General features: G+C 39.2%; 1 protein-coding gene across 1 annotated transcript in view; it reads left to right on the top strand.

Moving 5' to 3' along the window:
* The window catches only part of NELL1 (NEL-like 1 (chicken)), a 281,278-nt gene that overhangs the window by 200,917 nt on the left and 59,745 nt on the right, over positions 1 to 20,616 (top strand). The window contains exon 13 of the mRNA XM_009995858.1: positions 12,690 to 12,785. Within this exon, the coding sequence (XP_009994160.1) occupies positions 12,690 to 12,785 (96 nt within the window). The remainder of the gene's footprint in view (positions 1 to 12,689; positions 12,786 to 20,616) is intronic.

Below are 20,616 nucleotides of genomic sequence, written 5' to 3'. Positions count from 1 at the left end.
CAAGCTTTAAGTACTGCACTTTAGATAAGGCCCAGCACCTTTAAGGCACACTCAAGCCAGTTGTAGATACGTTTCATTACTTTGATTTCTTGAAGCACATGACATTGTGTTGGGGCCCATATGGTGAAATGCAGAGCCCAGTGACACAGAATCATTGCCATTAGATTTGTGACCACAGTGGCACTGCTCTGTAAGTGGCATCTGAGGATCTATAGTTCATCTTCCTTTCCCTTCACCATTCCCCTACCTGTCATTACCCAGTGAGTTCTCTATAAAAAAGAGCAGAGAGGGAACAGATGGCAAAAACTTAAGTCCAACTTGTGCATACTTTCTAGATACCAGCTAAAATGTTTGCGTCATTATGTGTCTATGTAAGGACATAAGTCAACAGAATGGTCTGATAAACTGTGACAAAGATGTACTCCTTAGAGTCTTGTAGCTTAAGAATTTAGAGGGTAAATTCTTAGTCGCTGTGTGAATTGATCTAGATTTACTAATTGACACTAGCAGAGAGTGCGGCCTCTTGGGTTTCTGAAATGCTCTTGGCTCAGCCAAAGTTTATACACACACAGATTATGTTTGCTTTTCTGCTCTTACTTGTTAAACGTGTGCTTTATTAAATTATATTTCTGTAGTTAAACGTGTTCTGAAAAAAATGCCTGGCAGGTTCAGGTTCTTAATGCATCTTCCTCGCTGGGGGGTTGTAAGGCTTAATTGTTCATGATGTGTAAAAGCTTGAGATGAAAGGATTTATGTAAAAGCAACGTATTATGATGATTATAAGGCTGGTGGTGATGCATATCACACCTGCTGTCACACCAGCTTGAGCTAAAGCAATCTCTGCCTTTAGACTGAAATTCCTCTGTAATGGTGAGAACAATATTGCTTTTCAGTGTTTCTTTTTTCTCCTACTGAAAAATCTGGTAACACTCTCAGATAAGTGAAAATATTTAAGTTTATTCTCTTCTGGATGAGCCTTTACTTCAGGACAAAATTTATTTGGTGAGATGATTTCAGGTAAATCCAGATGTTGAGATGAATGTGACTTTTGCCACTGGGAAAATGAAAACAATTGTTAAAAATCTACACTGGTTTGAGAAAACTTTGCTTTTGTGGTAGTATTCTGGTTACTGAAACACTTTCTGATTCAAAGTGCAGATAATCATAGAATCACAGAATTCATAGATTAGCACTGAGATTAATTGTGTCCTATTAATAGTTATTTGCATTCTCTTTTTAATCTAACAACTGAAAAAGTCAGAAATGTGGTATGAAGAGTATGAAAGTTATCCAGACCTAAGAGAATCCATTATGTTGTTGTGGTATGATTTAGCAATGTGTTTGAGTCTGTCTTCCCCCAGCTCTCCACCCCTCCCTTCCTTGTTTTCTTTGCTATTCTTTCTTTCCTTATGTGAACTTGATTTGACTGAGACAGAATGCCCTGGAGCATTGCTGATGGGATACAGGACTTTTCATCTCTTGATTGCTTTTCTGGCAATGTCTTTAGTGAATTCAAACCTTTATCTGTTAAAGTCTGCAAGGTAAACTAGATTCTGTAAATTGAGATTAACTGTTAATTCTGTTCCTTAACAGGAGAATGTCTATATCTGCCATAGCATCTTTCTTGATAAAGAGCAAAGGCTGGATGGGTATTGTGGATGAGCTCTGGAAGCTTCACATACTGGAGTCCTTCTTGTTGTGTAGTTAGAAGACTCTAATCTCTGGAATTGACAATTCCCATCCTTCCTCTGTTGGTCAATAGAATGCGATTGTGCTTCCAGAAAGGCATTTTATTTTGGGTGGAGTGTCTTGGCAGAATGAGTGAGCTTTAAAAGATGATGCAAAATCCAATTAGAAAATGTTTTCAGAGGTATCACTGTAGCTGTTACTTGCAGCACGTAAGAAGCTGGTATTGTTTTGGGTTAGCATGGTGGGATTTTGGGGGGGGAGGGAGGACAAAGAGGTGGCTGCTGTGAGAAGCTGCTGGAAGATCCCCTGGCTCCGATTCCAGGCCCACCTCTGGGCAAGGCCGAGCTGACTAGGGAAGCTGGATGAACCTCTGTGAGTAACATATTCAAGATGGGGAAAAGGAAACTACAAAAACCTGCAGGGCAGAGGAGAGATGGAGGTGAGAGCAATACCTGAGCAGAGATAGCAAGGGTGGTGAGGAAGGAGGGGGAGGAGATGCCCGAGCAGAGATCTCCTTGCAGCCCCTGGTGAGTTGGCAGCTGTTCCCCTGCAGCCAACAGAGGACCATGGTGGAGCAGCCCGTGAAAAGATTCGCAGTGGGGAAGATGTGGATCTGCAGCCCTGGAGGACCCCAGGCCAGGGCAGGTGGCTGTTCCTGAAGCGGCCGTGGCTCTGTGGGCAGCCTGTGCTGAAGCACCTCCTGAGGGGCTGCAGCCCGGGCAGGGAGGGTGTCTGAGGGGTTCCTGAGGGTCTCTCTGCCGTGGGAGGGATGTGCGGTGGAGCAGGGGAAGGCAGCGAGGAAGGGGTAGCAGAATCGATGTGTGATGAACTGATCTTGAACCCCCACTCCTCACCCCCCTGCACAGCTGAGGGGGAGGCAGGGGTGAAGTCATTTGGGCCCGGGAAGAAGGGAGGGGTTGGGGGAAGGTATTTAAGACTGAGTTTGTTCTCTCTTTCTCTTGTTATGATAAATTAATTTATTTCTTTTTCCTCCCAAAATTGAATCTGTCTGGTTTGCCTGTTATCAAAATTGGGCATCTAAATCCTCCCTGTCCTTGTCATGATTCATGAGCTTTTAGTTGGATTTTCTCCTCCTATCCCCTTGGTGGGGGGTGAGTGGGTACAGACCTGGTTGTTCCAGGCTGGGCCTAAACAGCAGCAAGTATTAAGAGATTGAGGGAAAACACCTACATTTTACTATGTTTGTTTAAAGATACACTGCTTAAGGTCTCTTAATGTCTTTAATGTACTTATCTCTACATGTCCTTGATCCAGACCTGAAAATTCATTTGCCATTTTACTTTCTATTTCCTTCTCCCTCCCAGTAACATCACCTTGAGACAGTTAAATGCTGTCAATAATTCCTTGATTTACCATTGTATCTTTTGTGCAGCTATCGAAACAAGTATTTGTTTTCAGTTCCAATTGTTATGCTTGCAATAAGATAATAACAACCTTCAACTTATGGCTGCTGAATATAATGCTATAGAGGCTGTGATTGCACCCAAGCAACATTCTCACTTCCCACCACAACTAGAAGTATTTTCTTAAACTCCTTTACAATTTCAAAAGACAGTGTTCCTCATTACTGTAAGATGGTGTTTTATCAACATCTTAGACGTATTATTGTTATGGCTTCTTCGACGTTCCAGTGTTTTTAAGAACACACATGATTATTTGAGGATGTTAGGTAGCTTTTCATTAAGCAGTGTAGAGTAAATCTTCTACATTGTGACAGAATGTTTCTTACACGTAAATAGACTTGTGTTTTATTGATGAAGGTGCTGATCAGAGCTATGGGGTAAAGCACAAAGAGTGAATTTAAAGACTAGATGCCTGCAACATGAGAGTAGAATCCAGCTAGTATTGTGCTGAATGTATCTATGGAGAGTGTTTGTATGGACTTGGAAAGCTAAGATCAGACAACAGTAAAACAGACACAGCTGGAAAACTATTTTTATCTTGTTTGAATATTCCATACACTGTAGTAAGGTCAAACAGACCTGAGACTGCATCTGCTGTTTATTGAATTCAGTTTTTTTTCAAGGAGTTGAATGAGATTCGAATCAAGGTCTTTCTAACATGGTGATAATAGATAAGACAAGGGAAAATGCTTCTGTTGTGCTTCTGGAATATGTTTCTTTATCCTTAAATTAAGATGGACTACACATAACTGATTGATAAAGAAACTGTGAGCCACAGTATCACAGCCAACATGGAAACAGGTCAGAAGTTTCACATCCTTTCTTGCTTGGTAGTGATTGCAGTTTCTAGTAAATTGTCAGATTTGTTTTGATATCTCAACTGAATTTTAAATTAAAATACATAAAATTTGTCTCACATTTGTAAAGAAATTTTACACCTTTTTTTTTTTTTTTAAAAAAAAAAGAGTATAATAAACACATTGATGTGGTGCAGATAAAACCTGATCATATGTAATTTCTCAAAGTAAATTTTGGTTTGGTTGTACAGTTTTACCTGTTGAATTGAATTTTGAAAGGTAATGTTCAGCTGATTTGTGGAAGAAGTATTCTGCTCTATTTTGTTATGCTTAGTATTGGGTTACTAGGCAGACAGCTGCTGTTGACTTAAATTGGTTCACCAAAAATATTGAAGAGTCTGGCCTTGAGGAATCAGGGCAGTAAAATGGCAACAAGAATATTTATTACGCACAGAATCATCTGGGGATGTGAGAGATACTTTCACAAGTGTAATATATCACAGGGCAAATTTTATTATATTACTTTTGTCTCTTACTGCTTCTATTGATCCTTTCCATTTAGAAAATTGTCACATATCTGTCCTCAGAGCCATAAAGTAATATTGACATCAATATATGTCTTTTTACCAATAAAGTAGCATGTGCAGATTCTGTCCATTCACTATGCTTTCTGAATTAATTTTCTAAAATATAGCTTGTTTGTTCATTAGAAAAGATTTTAGATGGCAGTGTATTAATCAAGGTGGATAAGTTACACATTCAAAAGCAAGTTCCATTATGGGGGTAATACAAAGAAAATTATTAGTATTTATCACTGTGATTCATTGCACTAATTTTAAGGAGTTGATGTTTCATTTTTTCAAAAAAATCCAGCATCTTCAGGCAAATAGCACTTGAGCTCACCCTGAAAGTGCCCAGATGAACAGCCTGCTTCTTGAGTACAAATGGCTACCACTTGATTGCATATCAGTCAGACAAAACACCCAGCACCGAGAGAATTTAACATCATGTAACAGCAAAGAAAGGGCCCACTGTGAAGAGTTCAGTACCTTCTGAGAGAGATGCTCAGCCTTCCAAGTTCACCTTAATCTTAATTTTGCAAGTGCTGTATGACAGAGCAGTGGGTACTTGAAAAGATGCGCTGCTACATCAGCTAAAATAGCCTTGTCACAAACTCTACATTATTAGTTCACCACTTTGACAGATAAATACCATGTGGTATGCAAATACCTACACACAGACGAACTCACACACCGTGTGTATGTGTGCCTGTGTCAAATATCTTTGACATAATTTCTTCCTGATATATTAATTATTCTTATGCTTTTATAAACCCTTATATTCTTATAAACCTTTGTATTCTTTATAACCCTTTTCTAAACACTTTTCTGGTGTGCTCTTTTTTCTTCTTTACTCTCCCTGTATGTTGCCTTTCAAATGTGAAGCAATTCCTTCATGCTTTTCTTAGTGCTTTGAAAAAAAAAACATCTCCAAACCTTAATTCTGAGTTCATTGACCTTTATTCAGACTTAGCTCTAAGTAGTAGTTTTGTACTCCTAGAATTTGGAATTTTGACTACACTGGGCAGTCATTATGCTAACTAAATTTTTAAAGTACCTCTTATACACATAGTCTCTAGAAATATAAATCAGGAATAATAACTTTCCAATCAGCTTTTAGCAGACCTGAGATTTATTGACTCTTCCTGAGCTGAACAAACCATACATACCACATGTGAAATTTGAAGCAGAAATTAGGTTGGTAGCCAGTCACGAGGGTAATGAGTTACCCAGGTAAGGGTTTGTCTTCCAGTGTGAGATGTGTTGGCATCTTTCTCGCTAGATTGACCTGTGCTCCCCTGCCTGCTCCAACACATGGGATGAAAAATTTCCAGGATGGTTCTTTTGCCCAAAGTTCATTCCTGCCAGGTTTGTCCTTCTCTGACTCCAGCCATCTGTAAAAGGACTCTGGTGGCATTTGGCAGACTTTGTGTTAAATAACTCGCACCCTGTATCCATTGGATGTAGTTCACTGAACCGAGAAGAGTTTTGTAGTTTTATAGATGGATAGCGTCACACTTGAGTACAGAGCAAAGAGCAGAACCTCTGCTGCTCCCCTATTTTTTTTGTGTGTGCTTTCTCCTTACCTTCTTAGCTGTCCTCTAAACCCGCCTCAGCAGCTGGTATCTCATTATTCTGGTGTTTGGCTTACATAGTTGGATTGTTATCAACTGCGACCTTGTGAGCACTTGGCTGAGTAAATTCAATCAGCTAATGAAATTGTGGTCTTTCCATCAATTGATTATCAAATTGCTTGTATAGTTCCACTAGCCTGTCTCTTTTTCAAAGCTGCACATTTTTGTTTACTCGGGCAGTCTGGGCCTGACTCCTTCCTTGCCTTTCCTGAATGTCCCTGTTTTCACTTGACATATAGTCTGTGAGTCTGGCCAATTGCCAATGGACTTCACGGTCATTTTGCTGACCACCCTCTAGAAAGCAAGCATTTTAAAAGCATAAGAGAAGCTAGTATGACTTTCTCTCTTAAGCTGCCCAGTGTAGCAGTCCGAGACACCTTCTGTTTTACAAGGTGAACCAAGATGATGTCAAGAGAGGATGGTGCTTGCTGGGGCCATGACCAAGAGCTGTGGTTTGTATTTTGGGTGGGGAACACAGCACAGAGCAGAACACCTGTGGTCAGCACCACAGAAGGGGATTTGCCCACCTGTTTATTTTTCTCTAGTACCTTGTGCCAGTACATAATCTTTGAGCAAGTAAAGGTGTCAGGTTGAAGTCAATTTGACTTTAAGTCTTCTACAAGACTGCAGTAGTTGTAAATACAGAGCAGCGTTAGCAACGTGCCTCCTGCTGTGTTTGATCATGAAGTACAGTTCATGCTCTTTCCCGTAGGTATTTAACCCCCAGTGAAGCTGTTGCCTGCAGATGAGACCAGCCAGCAGCTGGTGGGATCAATATGAGCACCTGGTACTTGGGGCTCAAGTGCAGAAAAGCTGCAGGTTACTATACTGCTGCTACATGCTTGAAGCTGCTGTCTCGTGTGCTGTCTGAAGGACATGGTCTCACCTTGAACTGCACTGGAAGTGCCACTGCAGAGTGGGCTGATGGCTACTCTGCACTGCAGTTGTCTTGGCAAAGCTGTGCAGTATCTTGCTTAGGGAAACAAGTAGGAGTTGGCTATTATCTGTGATAAATCTAATGTAATGCAGGAGTAGGTGTGGGTTTGGTCCATAGAAACACATACAGAATACCCCCCTGTTGAACAAAACTCTGTTTGCTCTCTTAAGGAGATTCTTTGTCATTTGGGGGCAGGAGTTGCTTGTATTTTTAGTATTGCTATATTATTTGCTTTTATACAAGCTATGGTACATTTTATCTTTTTCTGTAGTGAAGTTCCTTTTGTACTTATTTCCCTAATGGAAAGGGAAGATCACAAGGCGGGGGTGGGGGGGTGGTGGAAATCAGTGAAAGACAGTGGAGAATGCTAGAAGTACCCACTGCTAAGGCACTGGTATTTGAACCTCTTCTATCTCTTTGTGCTGACAAGCTGAAGAGGTCAGCTGCTTAGTAAATATATTGTACAGATGTTCTTTAAAAACTGGTGTTTGTTACTAACTGGTGGCATTGAGATGAAGAAGGAATAGGGATTATCCATTTGATAGAATTCTAGTTAGATGCTTCTGAGTTAAAATTCTCAGAATTTGAGAATTTGCTTATTCTCAAATGGGAGAATATGAACTCTAAATAAATGACATGCTTCTATTTTAAATCAGTTTCCTTTTTTGAAAAGAAATGGGCAGATAAGATAAAGAGGAGGTAAACCAGTACATTATATGAAAGGTTCCACTACAGTAGGTCATGTTATAAGCCTATAGTAATATTGTAGAGGGTGAGATAGGTAGCTATAAAAGCATGGATTATGCTGTACCCGGACAACATCAAGAAACCAACCTATTAAAAGGTGCATTTAATAAATGTGTCTGAGCATATGAAATTTATAAAATATTAATGCAACAGCAATATTAAAATTGTGATGTTTTATTATAAATTGATAGAAATTTTTTTGTGTGTCTATGAAGAAATAATATTTAATAGATATAATTCTGGAAGAAAAGTGACTTGTTTCTCTTTATGGTTAGGTGACTTTCCTTTGAATTTGTAGGAGAATTATTGGGGTTTTATTTTGTGATCTTTTAATTAAAATATTTTATTTTTTTTAAATGAATACTAATATTTTAATTGATTTTTGTAACACTTTATTACACTTGGAAAGGAGAGCTGCTCAACATGAGGGTTCCAACCTGCAGTGCCTGCTTTCTTATAGTAGCACAGTGATGTCTTTTACTGTGCTATCTTAAAAAAAAATATAAAATAATCAAGGAAATTCTTTCTGCTCTGTAGGAGAGGAAGCTGGAACTCACTGTCCAGCTTCCCCTGAGTCTTATAAGCAGGGGGGCTAAAAAGAGAGTGTGATCTTCAGAACCAGGCAGTACCAAATATTTGAAGTTACTGTTGGCATGCCTCCCTCACACAGGCTCTCGTATGCATTATGGTCTAGGGAGGAGCAAAATAAATTTACAAAAATGTCAGACAGATTCCACACCCTCCCTTCAAAGAGGGTCTAACTGCTAACTTCTTCTTTTCCTTCCTGGGGATGCCCATAATAGTCTCAATGGGACAGGAGATGATTCTATTTAACTGGGCAGGAGAGAAGAAACCTGTGCCTCATAGGTCTGTGGGCAGTGGGTTTGCATCTTGAGCATGTTCAGGAGCATAGTATCAAGTCAGTGGGTGCTTTCATGCTGCTCTTCATGGAGCTCTGCAGTGAGGCTCTCCTGTCCTTGCAATGTTACCACAAAAATGACAAATCAGTAGACTTAGAATTTTGGCTGTTTCCATTCTCTGCAGCTCTATCATCAAGGAGGACATAGATGAAAAATAAAACTTTTCCTCTGCAGAGAAATTATGTCTATTTAGGAAAGGTCTTTATATGATAAAGGCTTTTACTTTGGAGGAAGAAATCTGTTAGCATTACAAAGGTCTGTTCACTTTGGCAGAAGCTTCCTGAAATCAATAGATTGTTTCTTTTACATACAGAATACTGAATAAGACTCTCAACGATGGAGGCTTATCCTCCCTAGACTTTACCCTAATGGCATCTTCACTTAATTTTCCTGATAAAGCCTCTATTGTGAATTCAGTAACCATTCTCCTTTTTAACAAGCCTGCCAGCCTGCAAATAATTTCAGAGACAGGATCTATTTATGGGAATACATTAGCAAAATACAATCCAACCGCGATTTATTGTTTTTGTGTTAACTTTCTCTGAATAGAATGGAGTCTGGAATTGAAGTCTATAACTGCTGGTTCTGGGGTACTGGTGGGTCCCTAGTTTCCCCCCCCATCCCCAAATAGAGTTTTGATTTTTGAAAGTTATAAACCACTGTGGAAGTCTTAGATCCCACAACTCATAAGACACATAACAAAGCACAAGCACCAGCGCAGGTAGTTTCATGAAAAGGTGGACACTCCAGTTGATTTCCTATACTGCTCCCTGTTGGGTCCTCTTATCCATAAGGCATAGGTACAGAAGTGATGTAAAGATTTTCCTTAATTAATCGTCTCTGTTAAGGGTGTAAAGGAAAAATCTCATTGTTGGAAATGAATGAGTTTTGATGAAATGTTCTAAAAGGCTTCAGCCAGCGGCTGAACTATTAGAGAAAATTGTTCAAATAAGTGAAGTTGGGTAAAATTGCTAGCAATTGAAACTGAGTTGCTATTATTGGAGGTATTGAGTGTTCCTAAAGTTCAGAGTGGTGCTATGAGTAATGCATATAATCCTGTGAGCTCTTTTTCTAGCAGTTAAGGAAAGTAGCCTTTAGACAAACATTTTGATTTTGTAGCTACATTCTGAGATTTGTGGGTTTGATGTTCCCGCTTCCCGCAAGCCTACAGTGCAGGAATTATTAGAGGGTTTGGAAGAACCATCTGGGGAACAGCAGGATAGTTCTGGCACTCTTCCTTGGGGTTTTCTTTTCTTGCATAAAAATATAAGAATGAACCAAATCCATCAAAGCCTGAGCAACAAAGACAAGCACAGTTAGTGCATATTTCAGAGGACCTTTCAGCTTGTGCAAAAATTGAAAAGGAGAGTTGAATTCTTTCCTTCTGTGGCCATTGCTCAGCTTCTTCCCCAACTCCATCCTCCCTCTTCATCCATATAGCAACCTGGTGCCTGGGTAACTCCTCATGTACCAGACAGTGCAGGAACCTGTAGCACAGCAATTTCCCCAGGTGTCACTCTGCAGATACTGGTGTTTTTCAGTTGCTGAGCTGTGACATAGGATAGGGATATTTCAAAACCTCAACAAGTAAGTGCTGGCACATTTGGATAGTTATACAGGAGGCATATTTTGATGTGGATATATAGGAAGAAATAGAAGGATAGAGAGTGAGTTTTGGTCCATGGCAGGCAACCTAGTCTTTATCTCCCAGATGTGAACGGCGTGCTTGGGTGTGTCTGTAGTGGTCAAGACCTGCTGCACTGCTGTAACACAATTTTTGCACCTGTGGGATAATCTGTTACATGACCAGCCCTGTGTCATAAGCCTTTCTCTGACAGTGACCTTAAAAGAGAACAGAAGAAAACACTACATTACTGAGCAGACTTGAGAATGTGATTTATTTGAAGGATCACATATTTCACGTTAGTAACTTGACAGTATCTGTTATGGTGGCTCTAACTGAAGCCTTTTTACCTGCCTGTCCCCATCAGCTCAACTGAATTTCAATGGACACTCACATTTGCTGTAGAAAATAAACATTTTTAAATTTTTATGCCCTTTATCACTTCTTTTAAGACCCCAGTGTAGTTCTTTGCCAGTGCAATGTAGCACATATTGTTGACGAACTATTTGCTTTTTTGTCATTATTTTTCTTCTTTTGCCCTGGATATCTGCTCTGCCATAAATTCTAATTCTTTCAATGTCATGCAGAAATGTATTACTGTTTCACACTTCTCTGCTTACTCATAATTTCAAACTAGAAAAAATATAGATGGAGACTTTAACTGGCACCTTCTCTAAAAATGCTGAGACTAGAAATGAGCAAACATTTTTTTAAGGGCTATAGAGAGAGAATCTTTGGAGTCTCATTGTGTTTTTTGTGTTTTCCAGCTGTATTTTGCAGTATTGCTTTCAGGTTTCTGCACAGTTATACTTTTCTACAAATATTTATAAGCAAAAAAGCACCAGATGCTACTCTTAAATAATATTTCTCTTTTTCCCATACACTAGAAACTGATTGGTTTCAAAATAGTTTAGAAGATCCGCATATGGAGTGTGTGCATTGGTGAGCAGGAGGTGTTACTGGGCAGGAACCACGTCTCTCCACACCACTGCCTTATATAGCAGTCGTAGGAGCATTTAATGGGGTTCTACCACCATCTTCTGTAAACCACTTTAGTGTTCTTCTCCCCATGTTATCCCCCATAAAACAGTGTGACGTGCTGCAAATTTCATATTTAGACTAAAGCAGATCTGTCTATTGATTCAGCCAAGAGACGGGATTATGTGCTTTTTTTTTTTGACTCTAAGTGGTTAACAATTGCAAGAGATTCTTTTTAATGCTTAGAAGTTTATTCACTTTATTTTTCTTTTTAGTGCATTGAAAATAAATCTTAAACATTTCCTCTGTTATCTAGCACTTCAAGCCTTTTTGTCGCATTTGTAAAATCTCTTTGCCAACATTCCATCTGTGATTTTAGCTTGCAGGAAGCACTTTGCTATTCTGTTATTAGCTTAGATGCAGAGAGCTGCTGTTTAAATATTAATTGTAGCTTCCCTCATAAGTGCAGTCAAACCCTCTGAGTAACTTGGGAACTTCAATAAATCTCCAAGACAGGGTGGGGAGTCTCTCTTGTGGGTAGCGCCTGTTCTTAATCTTAGCAAAGGCCTTTCTTGAGTACAAACAGTGCAAAACAGATCATGTCCTGATTCTTGCAGTTCCCTTTCTCTTCTTACCTCAGTCCCCCTCCTTGTACAAAAGACCTCCCACCATATTAAACTGCAAGTATACCTTTTTTGCAAAGTTAGTGGACTTCCTGTTAAACCTTCCTCCTAAACAGTGCTCTAAAGAAGAGATACGAGATCCAGCATTTTTTTCAAATCGTAGTTCTTTGACAGATGCCCTTTTAAAGTACTGATGGGTTGGTCTGTCAAGAACCACACCTCAGTAGAGGCACTAGCTTGTGATTGAGACCTTCTTCTCTGTTTTCAGTTAGAAGCCTATTTAATTTCTTGGTTCCAAAAATATATACTTTACCCTTAAAAATAAAAAAAATAGGGAAATGTGTTCACAGACATTCCAGTGAAGTGTATATGATAGAAGTGAGAAACAAAGTAGTTAACAGCATCTGACCAGCTTGTTTTCTGTGGATCACCAGAGCATTGTATTTGTAATGCTCATATGGAGTATAATTGACAGAAGACCAGCCCCATTAAAATTGTAGGTTGTTATTTTTCCCTCTCTTCTTCCAGATGGTTATTAATCTTTTATTGGTGAGGTCGTTTGCCTACAGTGTAATCTGACGTTCTTCCTCACATTGTTTAAGTGAGCTACTTCTCTCTGAGTTTGCAGGTGGACTGATTTATAATATGTTTATTTCTGTTAATTGCTTAGAATGTGGATGTTTTTCTTAGTATCTTGCATATGTATAAAAAATTAAATAAACAAAGTTGTACCCACATGTTCTTTTTCTTTTTCAGCATTCTGTGAAGAGGGGTGCAGATATGGTGGAACTTGTGTAGCCCCTAACAAATGTGTCTGCCCATCTGGATTCACAGGAAGTCATTGTGAGAAAGGTAAAGCTGACTTAAACACACCTTCTTCTTTGGTAATGAGAAATATGATATTAAGACAGATTTATTTTCTATTCATTCATCCTACTTGATATTTTCTCTTCATTGATAAGATGACTCTTCCATAACTGCCTCTTCCTAACTAAAAATTAGTCTTTAATTAAACATGGAAAGTTTCAGACACAGATGTATCTACTTTTGCTTTCAATGGGCAATTTTAGTTAATTAGAGAGACAGCAAGTGAAAAATCATTGCTCCACCCTTTTTCTGTGGTTCAAGCTGAAGGTCCCCTTCTGCTTTTTCTGAATCTGTTGTGCAAATTAGACCAGAATTTGGATGCTTGCTTTTCACTTAATGTTATTGACTTCTTAAGATTTGATTTGTTTCTAAGTCACTGAGGCCACCAATTTTCATAGAATCACAGCCTATTAAGATGGATCTTACTAGTGATTATTTGATTTTTGCATTTTGCCAGATTTTTTGGCATTACAGGAGTTGCTTCTGACAGCCTCACAGGCCCACCTTTGTGTCTGTTTCACAAAGATTTGGTTCCTTGTCTACCTTAAACAGGAAGGAAGGTGTCTTACAGAATTTGTAGGATTCTCATTAGTCTTTTAGATAGCAGACTTGGGATTTTATTTTGGTTGATATTTATTGAGGTTGTATTTCACTTAAATAATGTAATAATAGGGGGTTTTTTGCATTGCAAGTTTGTTAATAAATCTTATGCACTTGCTTTTACTGGAGGAAATAAAGTGGATTGTTAACACAGATTGCATGGTGCTAGTATGGATGAGATTATAATTTATGAGGTTTTAAGGAAGAAAAAAGAAAAAGTTACTCAAGAAGTAACTGTTAAAAGATAAGTTAAATCACTGGAACCACTTGCTACCCAGAGATTGTTCAGTAATTTGTGTGTGTAGTAGTGTCTGTTTAATACACAGCTATCCTACTATAACACAAAGTCATTTCAGCCCAGTTGTCACCAAATCTGCTTTAAGCACCTTCTGAAAACTGCAAAAGCTTTTTATGGATGTGCTCAAATCACTGCATACTGAAACCCCATAGTTTATAGTTGTCAGTGTTCTTTTGAATTATTTGGGAATGAAAGAGGATGTTAATATTTTCATATAATCTTGAATAAATTTGAGTACTGTCATGTACTATTTGCTGCTTCCTCTCCAAAATATCCATTATTCAGAGGAAACAATATTTTCAAAGCATTACAGGATACCAGAGGTTTGTCCTGCTTATGTGAAAATATGGTACCGGAAAACCAGTACCTGCATTGTCCAAAGGTGCTTTGCCTGCCCAGGGAGCCCAGGGCTTTAAGGCAGCTTTTGGCTCAACTGGCTGTGTTTCTTGCACCCATGAATCTTAAAACCATCTTTTTTCTTATAGCTGTGAAGGAACTTCTATAACCAGAACACAGAGTCTCTAAACTGTTGAAGTGACGGTTTAAAACTGATAAATGGATGACATAACCATTCTTGGCTCCTATGTTTTTTGTGTCTTTTCTATTGTTTGATCTAAAAGATGAGTTAGCACACCAAGTAAAGGAAACATGGCAGGCATGGTGCTCTCATTATATCAAGAAATTTAGAGGCAGATGCCAGAAGGAGCTGGCTTCTGTGTATAAAATCTATATGACTTGAGCCAGAAGGAAGTTTATTTTTGTCCTTGGAAATGTATAGGTTTTACTGGTGTGCTACAAGTCAAGCTCATGGTGGTGACTTTGAGAAATCTAATGTGCAAACTGATTTGAGAATAAATAAGGCTTTGCATAATAGAAGTTGTCACATTTTAATTGTGTTATGGGGGTTGAAAACTTCAGCAGATATACCTTATGTCATATGCCTGTTTCAGTGGCTAAGCTCTTATGAGGCCTATGTGAGAACAGCTTCAGCCTTCTGAAGGTCCAAGTCCTGAAAAAACTAAGTGTTCAGAGCAGAAAGGCAATGAAACATCTTGGAGGCAGGTTTTCCTTTGCTTACCTGCTTACTCCTCGAAGATATACTGCTGTCAGACGAAGAGGCAGTTCAGTAAAGACCTCCTTCATAGTCTCACTGCAGTTGGTGCAGTGTTTTTAGAGTACGTTTGAAGTATTCAAAAAACATGTTTATTTTTTTTTTTCCTGTTGTCTATAATGTTAGAAATAAGCACGTTGCTATATTTCACATATGGCAGCACTCCCTCAATCTTTATTACATAGACCAAAGAGAGTGAAATGGTGGGACATCACTTTAAATCAAAGCTTAAATGCTCCTGGTAAGATCTTATCTGATGGAAGCTCGTGGTGAACTGATGCATTTCTGAGGTAAAATGATGTGTTTTGGTAATGTATTCTCTTTGCCACGGTGCATTTAAAAATGTCCTTCAAACCGACAACCCAGCAATTCCTTATACATTATTTGTGAGCTGAAAGGACTTGTCACTGGCTAAAATTGACTTCGACATCATTTAAAGGGTAAAATGAATCAGTAATTAGAAGTGTTGTTGGAAGGCAGGTGCGTTTACTTCTGAATATGAATCATATGTTACTCATCATTTCTGACTGCCTGGCTGCAATGATATCAGGTTAATTAAAATTTCAGAGATATTTGAGAAGGGTAGGATTTATATGTTGGTAATTTACTCAGGTGAAATTAAAATACACATTTAAGGCTTATGTACAAATACATAATTCAACACGCTGTTAACAAGAATTACCTCTTGCCAGTTGCTTTGCTAGAAATGAGGAATCATCACAACAGTTGTGGGGATGCCTTTTCTTTTTGAAGGTGAACTGCAAATTGATATCCAGAAATGCTGTCAAGTAATTCCTCCTCCAATCCATTCTTTATTATGCTGTGCTTGGTGCTTCTTACACAATTTTTGTGATTTTTCTATTTAGGATCTGATTCTATCTTCTAATCTGTATGTTTTGTGTTTAGTTGGCCAGGGCTGAAATCAGTGATCTCTGTGACCATTACCATTTGTGGTTATACTTAACACAGTTGTGATACCTGTGCTAGAAAGTTTTTATATTAGAATTTTTGCTGACATTGCTGTTGGTCCCAATGCTGTAGGTGTCCAATGGCTGAGCTGGAGGTATGAATCTTTAACTGTATGTAACACTGTTGGCTTAAGCCCAGGCCCATCCTTGGCAAGGTTTTCTGTTAAAGGCTTCTGAGTGACATTTTGGTGTGCAGAGAAGAATGCCAGCACAGTACTCTGTGGGAGTTGTTGGCAGCGTGGATTCCAATGCCCTCATTTTCCATCCAGTGATATTTTCTCCATCTCGTATTTTTTCAACATTAAAATCATCCCATCATACCTTGAGCTGCTTTTCTCTATAGATGAGCTGCATGTCAGTGGAGTTTTAATGCTGGTTTTTTTTTCAGGCAGGGTTCACCATCATTTTGTGTTTGTGGAGTTAGTCACTAGTGCCACTGATTAATACGTGAGGATGAGACAGGCAGGACAATCTGTGATATCAAAGGCAGAAGTAAACAGATGATTGAGTGCCTAGAAATTGCAGGTGTTCCTTGAACACCTGTGAGAGATGGTGGAGTCCTGTGTGTGGGCCTAAGAAATACACACCAACTTCTGTACACCTCTGGGGTTGTCACCAGTGGTGGCAGAAGTTTCAGCCAAGGGAGCTAGTGACAGTATCTGTCTGTACTGTGTTACAACTTCAGCAATGAACAAGAAACAGCAGAAAGGTTTAAAGCAGTGGGTTCCCATCTAAGGGCATGTCAAGGAAAGTGCAATATTTTTCCAAAAGCTGCAGGAAGGCTTTTGGCAGTGGTGGACCATAGCCTTCAAAAGGAATTCAAAACAATTGCACCAGGTCTTTGCTTCTCTGGCTCGTGAAACCTACAGGCTGAGCTGGTACACAGTGATTGGAGAAAGTGATTCCGGTAGATTAGAAGGATGTGGCACAGGCTCAGAGAGGTAAATACTTTTATGGTAGCTACATGTGCATTTGTAATCTTCGTAAAGCACTAGAGAAGAGTTTTCTTACAGAATGACATAATTCTGCCAAAGAATTGCCTGCAGACTGCAAACAGTCAGAAGGAAAAGTAAGACATGGCAGCAAAGCATCAGGATCTGATAATTACTGGTTTTATTCTTTGTGTTGTTTTGGAGTGTCTAAAGAAAACATGGTCTGATATTGGGCTTAGAGGTCATGTTTTCTCTATGTGCCATAGCCAAGAAATGTGCTTTGAATTCCAATAATTATATTGTGAGTGAAAAAAACCCTGAGCACTTGCAATATAACATTAGTTACACATGTAACTTATAGGTAGTCATAGATTCTTCAGTGTAGTCATAGATTTCACAGGTGAGCAATCAAATTATGCTATGCTTATATCTGGAAATTGGATATGTCATGTGGACATCATGAAAATGAGGAAGTCTTTAGCTGATAGGTTTCGAAATAGTTGGCAGAATCTGGAGTTGTTGCTGCATGCTGCTTTGTGTACTCCTCTCTGAAATTACTTCTGGATTATATTGTCTTCTGGAGTCCTTCACGTGCAACTCCCTACAGTCTACATTTGTTTGGACCCTGAAGATAGAAAAAAAAGTTAGAACTATATTTCTTTGATTCCTGAGCTGAATCAATCTTTGTGTGTAGCTATCAAAGACATTTCAGTTGAGGAACCAACTTTAAAAAGCCAGCAAACAAAATCGAAAGCAAAGCAAAGCAGAGAGATTTCAGTGAGTATGATAAACTAAATGTCAAAACTCCCTACCTTTCTCTATCATCTTTTGTAAAATGTGAAGCAAGGTTTATTTTGGGAAACAAACTAGCTGTGCAGCTGTGGGCATGAGGCTTTTCATGAGATCCTTTCTAAAGCCTCTCATTTCAAGGTGAAGCAAAGCCAGGACAGTGTGAGAGAGGAGGGGTGAAGTGAATGATGCTTAGCTTATTACAGAGAGCAGTGGTTGTGGTGGATATAACACTCCTGAGGGTACCACAGATCCAGAGAAGGCAGATGTTCCAGGTGGCCTAGGTTGCCCTACTCCATTTGCTGCTAAGCTGTTTGCAGCATTTGGCCCAGTGGTGCTTATCACAGAATGGCAGGGGGTGATATCTTAAGGTGATAGAAGAAACAAAGCTGTCAGTTTTAAAGATATCAGGGAATAGATCAAGGAACATGTATTAGAAAAATCTGATTAAGTCTGTCTCTGGGGATCAAGGTGACATCTGTCTGCAAATCAACAGATAACTCTCAGTGGAAGAAAGAAGTTGTTCTATCTCACAGTGGTAAGCCAAAGAGAAGTGAAATCTCCCAGCCTAAGAACATGGTGTGTCTCACAGCTGACCAAAGCACAAGGAGACTGGGCTTGTTTTAGTAGTGTTTGCACTGCCTCATATCCTGTAAAAGTTTAGTTTTAAAAGCCAGGAAGAACAATAAGCAGACACTGGCTTTGGGTTGTGGTTTTATTGTTTGTTGTTTTTTTTGTTTTTGTTTTTCAAGGAATAATTTTATGTTCCTATATAGTTTATTTGTTATGTTCAGGAGTCTGGGTTTATTTTTTGTTTGTTTGTTACGAAAGGAATATCTGCTGTATTAATCTTTTGTGTTAGCTGAGGTGGTATCTTGGTGTTCTAGGAAACAAATGGTTCTAATATTCTAATGTTTTATTATTTGTATGACTTCTGCTCATAAAATATCTCTTTCACAGTCTTCTGACTTGGTGGAGGACATCTTTATTTTTTCAGTAGCAGAAAATTTTACTATTTTTTTCCCCCCCTTCTTTGGTCTGCAGAGTTTATACTTAGAAATTGAGTAGTGTTATATTGGTTATCCTGGCTGGGATTATGCTTGTTATTCTAGGTTCATACAGTTTTAATTCCTTCCCTGAAACTCACTTCCCTCACCCTGGCCAGTGTCTATATACCAACTGGACATGCCAGGTATTACTTAAGGATGTGGTTTTATTTATACAAGAGAAAGCCAAGATTTAGCTAATTGACATCTAATTTGCAGTTTCACTGATGCAAAACAATGTAACCAAGAGGTAATTTCTGTTGATCAAAGTGTATATTGCACATAAGTTTCAAAACCACATTGTAAAATCTTTATTCTCTTGCCTTAAACATGAAGAAAAATACTTTTAGATGGTGTCTGGACATGCTTTCCTTCTTTGTGTTCCAGTTCCTGTTCTTGGATTAATATCTTGTGAAGATCCACTACAGAACTTATTATTAAGCTTATAAAAATAGCTACTATGTTGTATTATTCCTTAGTTACCACAGTAGTGAGCTGAAAATATGTTGGAAGAAATGAATGGATGTGATTTCATTAAATGAGTGGCTCTGCATCTTCCTTTCTTCTGAAACAAGAGATTTGACCCCTTCACTGTGTCTTGCTGAAAAGCAGGCAATGAAAAATCTAAAAAGAAAATGACAAAGTGCTTTTGAAGGGAGGGAAAAGAGTGGGAAGCTTAGAAGGAGATTAATGGCTCTCCTAGACCTTTAGTGATGAAGCAATTAACAGAAGGAGAAGCTCCAAACAAAATTAGGCTATCTCCTTTAGTTTCAGGGACCCTGCCGAAGTTTTGGATAGCAACCTGTGGTCAGTCTCTTGAAGAGCTGTTCTCTAATTTCAAGCAACCACTACGGATGATTCTTACAGTAGTATGGGACTGAATTTATATTAAGAATTTACTTTTGATATGGTGAGGACTAATAAAACATAGAATTCATAGAACCATTTGAGAACAAAATGGCTCTTTAATGCATGAGAATTTAGTGTTTGAACCAGTCGAGTTCTACATGAGAGACACCCTCTGCCAGCCCTCTGGGTTGAACTTTCAAAAGACCCTTCACAGAACAAGGCTGCATAAGCTCTGTGAAGTAAAAGAAAATCCAGGACTATGAGAGCACTGTTCAGATGAACACTTACATGAGCTGTACCAGTTAGAGTGTCTCTGCAAGGCAAGTCCTTCCTTTCCCTGAGCCTCCAGTGTGTCCCTGTCACTCTGCTGGTGACAGCTGCTGCGTCCAGCTGGCCGTTGTCTGGCTTGGAGTAACTTCCAGAGCAAAGTGGGGAAATCGAGTCAGAATCCTTGTGTTTTCCTGGGACTGGGCTTGCTGCACACCCTGCCCCTTAGGGAGCCTCTCCGCAAAGGCAACACTCCTGGAGCTGCACCTTGCAGTGCTTGGGTGCTGTCACCCTGCAGCACGTATTTGTGAGGGAGAACTTCTCTTGCAGCGTTATGGAGATGCTGACAAAAGGATATGGTGCATTTCTTCAGGCTGAATATGTCAATAGGGAGATGCCTATGTGGTTTGTTTCCATCTTGTGCCTGAAGATCAGAGCACAGAGCGGGGATAAAGGCAGTTTTCACAGGCATAGAGGAGGAACTTGTCTCTCCTAGGTGGGAGAAGAGCAGACTGTGAGGGATATAGGCTATTCCAGCTAAAGAGGTAAAAAATGCTAGGGCTTCTCTTTGCCCTCTGCTTATCACCTGAAAATCACTGGGGGAAGGGGAGGTTTGTCTGTTCCTGTTCTCTTTGTTTTGGCTGCTGCTAAACACAGTGTGTTTGATGTTTATTCATCCATAAGTTCTAATGATGTATTACAGGAGGAACATGATGTTTGGAAAGAGACAGGTAAACTAAGCAGTAGCAAGTTCCTAAGCTCTAAATATAAAACCCCAATATTACCTCTGATCTTCCTACAACCCTCAACCCACACAGCCAAATTTTGTACAAAAGTCTTGCTTGAGCTGAGATGTTGGAGTTTGTTCTCTGCTGGGGGTTGCGTTGCTTTGGCCCTTCCTTGAAGTCCTTGGTACCTGGCAGTGTTCATCCAGTTTGTCACCAGAAATATCTCCC

This window comes from Chaetura pelagica, unplaced genomic scaffold (assembly GCF_000747805.2).
Source record: "Chaetura pelagica isolate M959 unplaced genomic scaffold, ChaPel_1.0 scaffold164, whole genome shotgun sequence".
NCBI classification, from domain to species: Eukaryota; Metazoa; Chordata; class Aves; order Apodiformes; family Apodidae; genus Chaetura; species Chaetura pelagica.
This window is presented reverse-complemented; position numbering and strand designations above follow the sequence as displayed.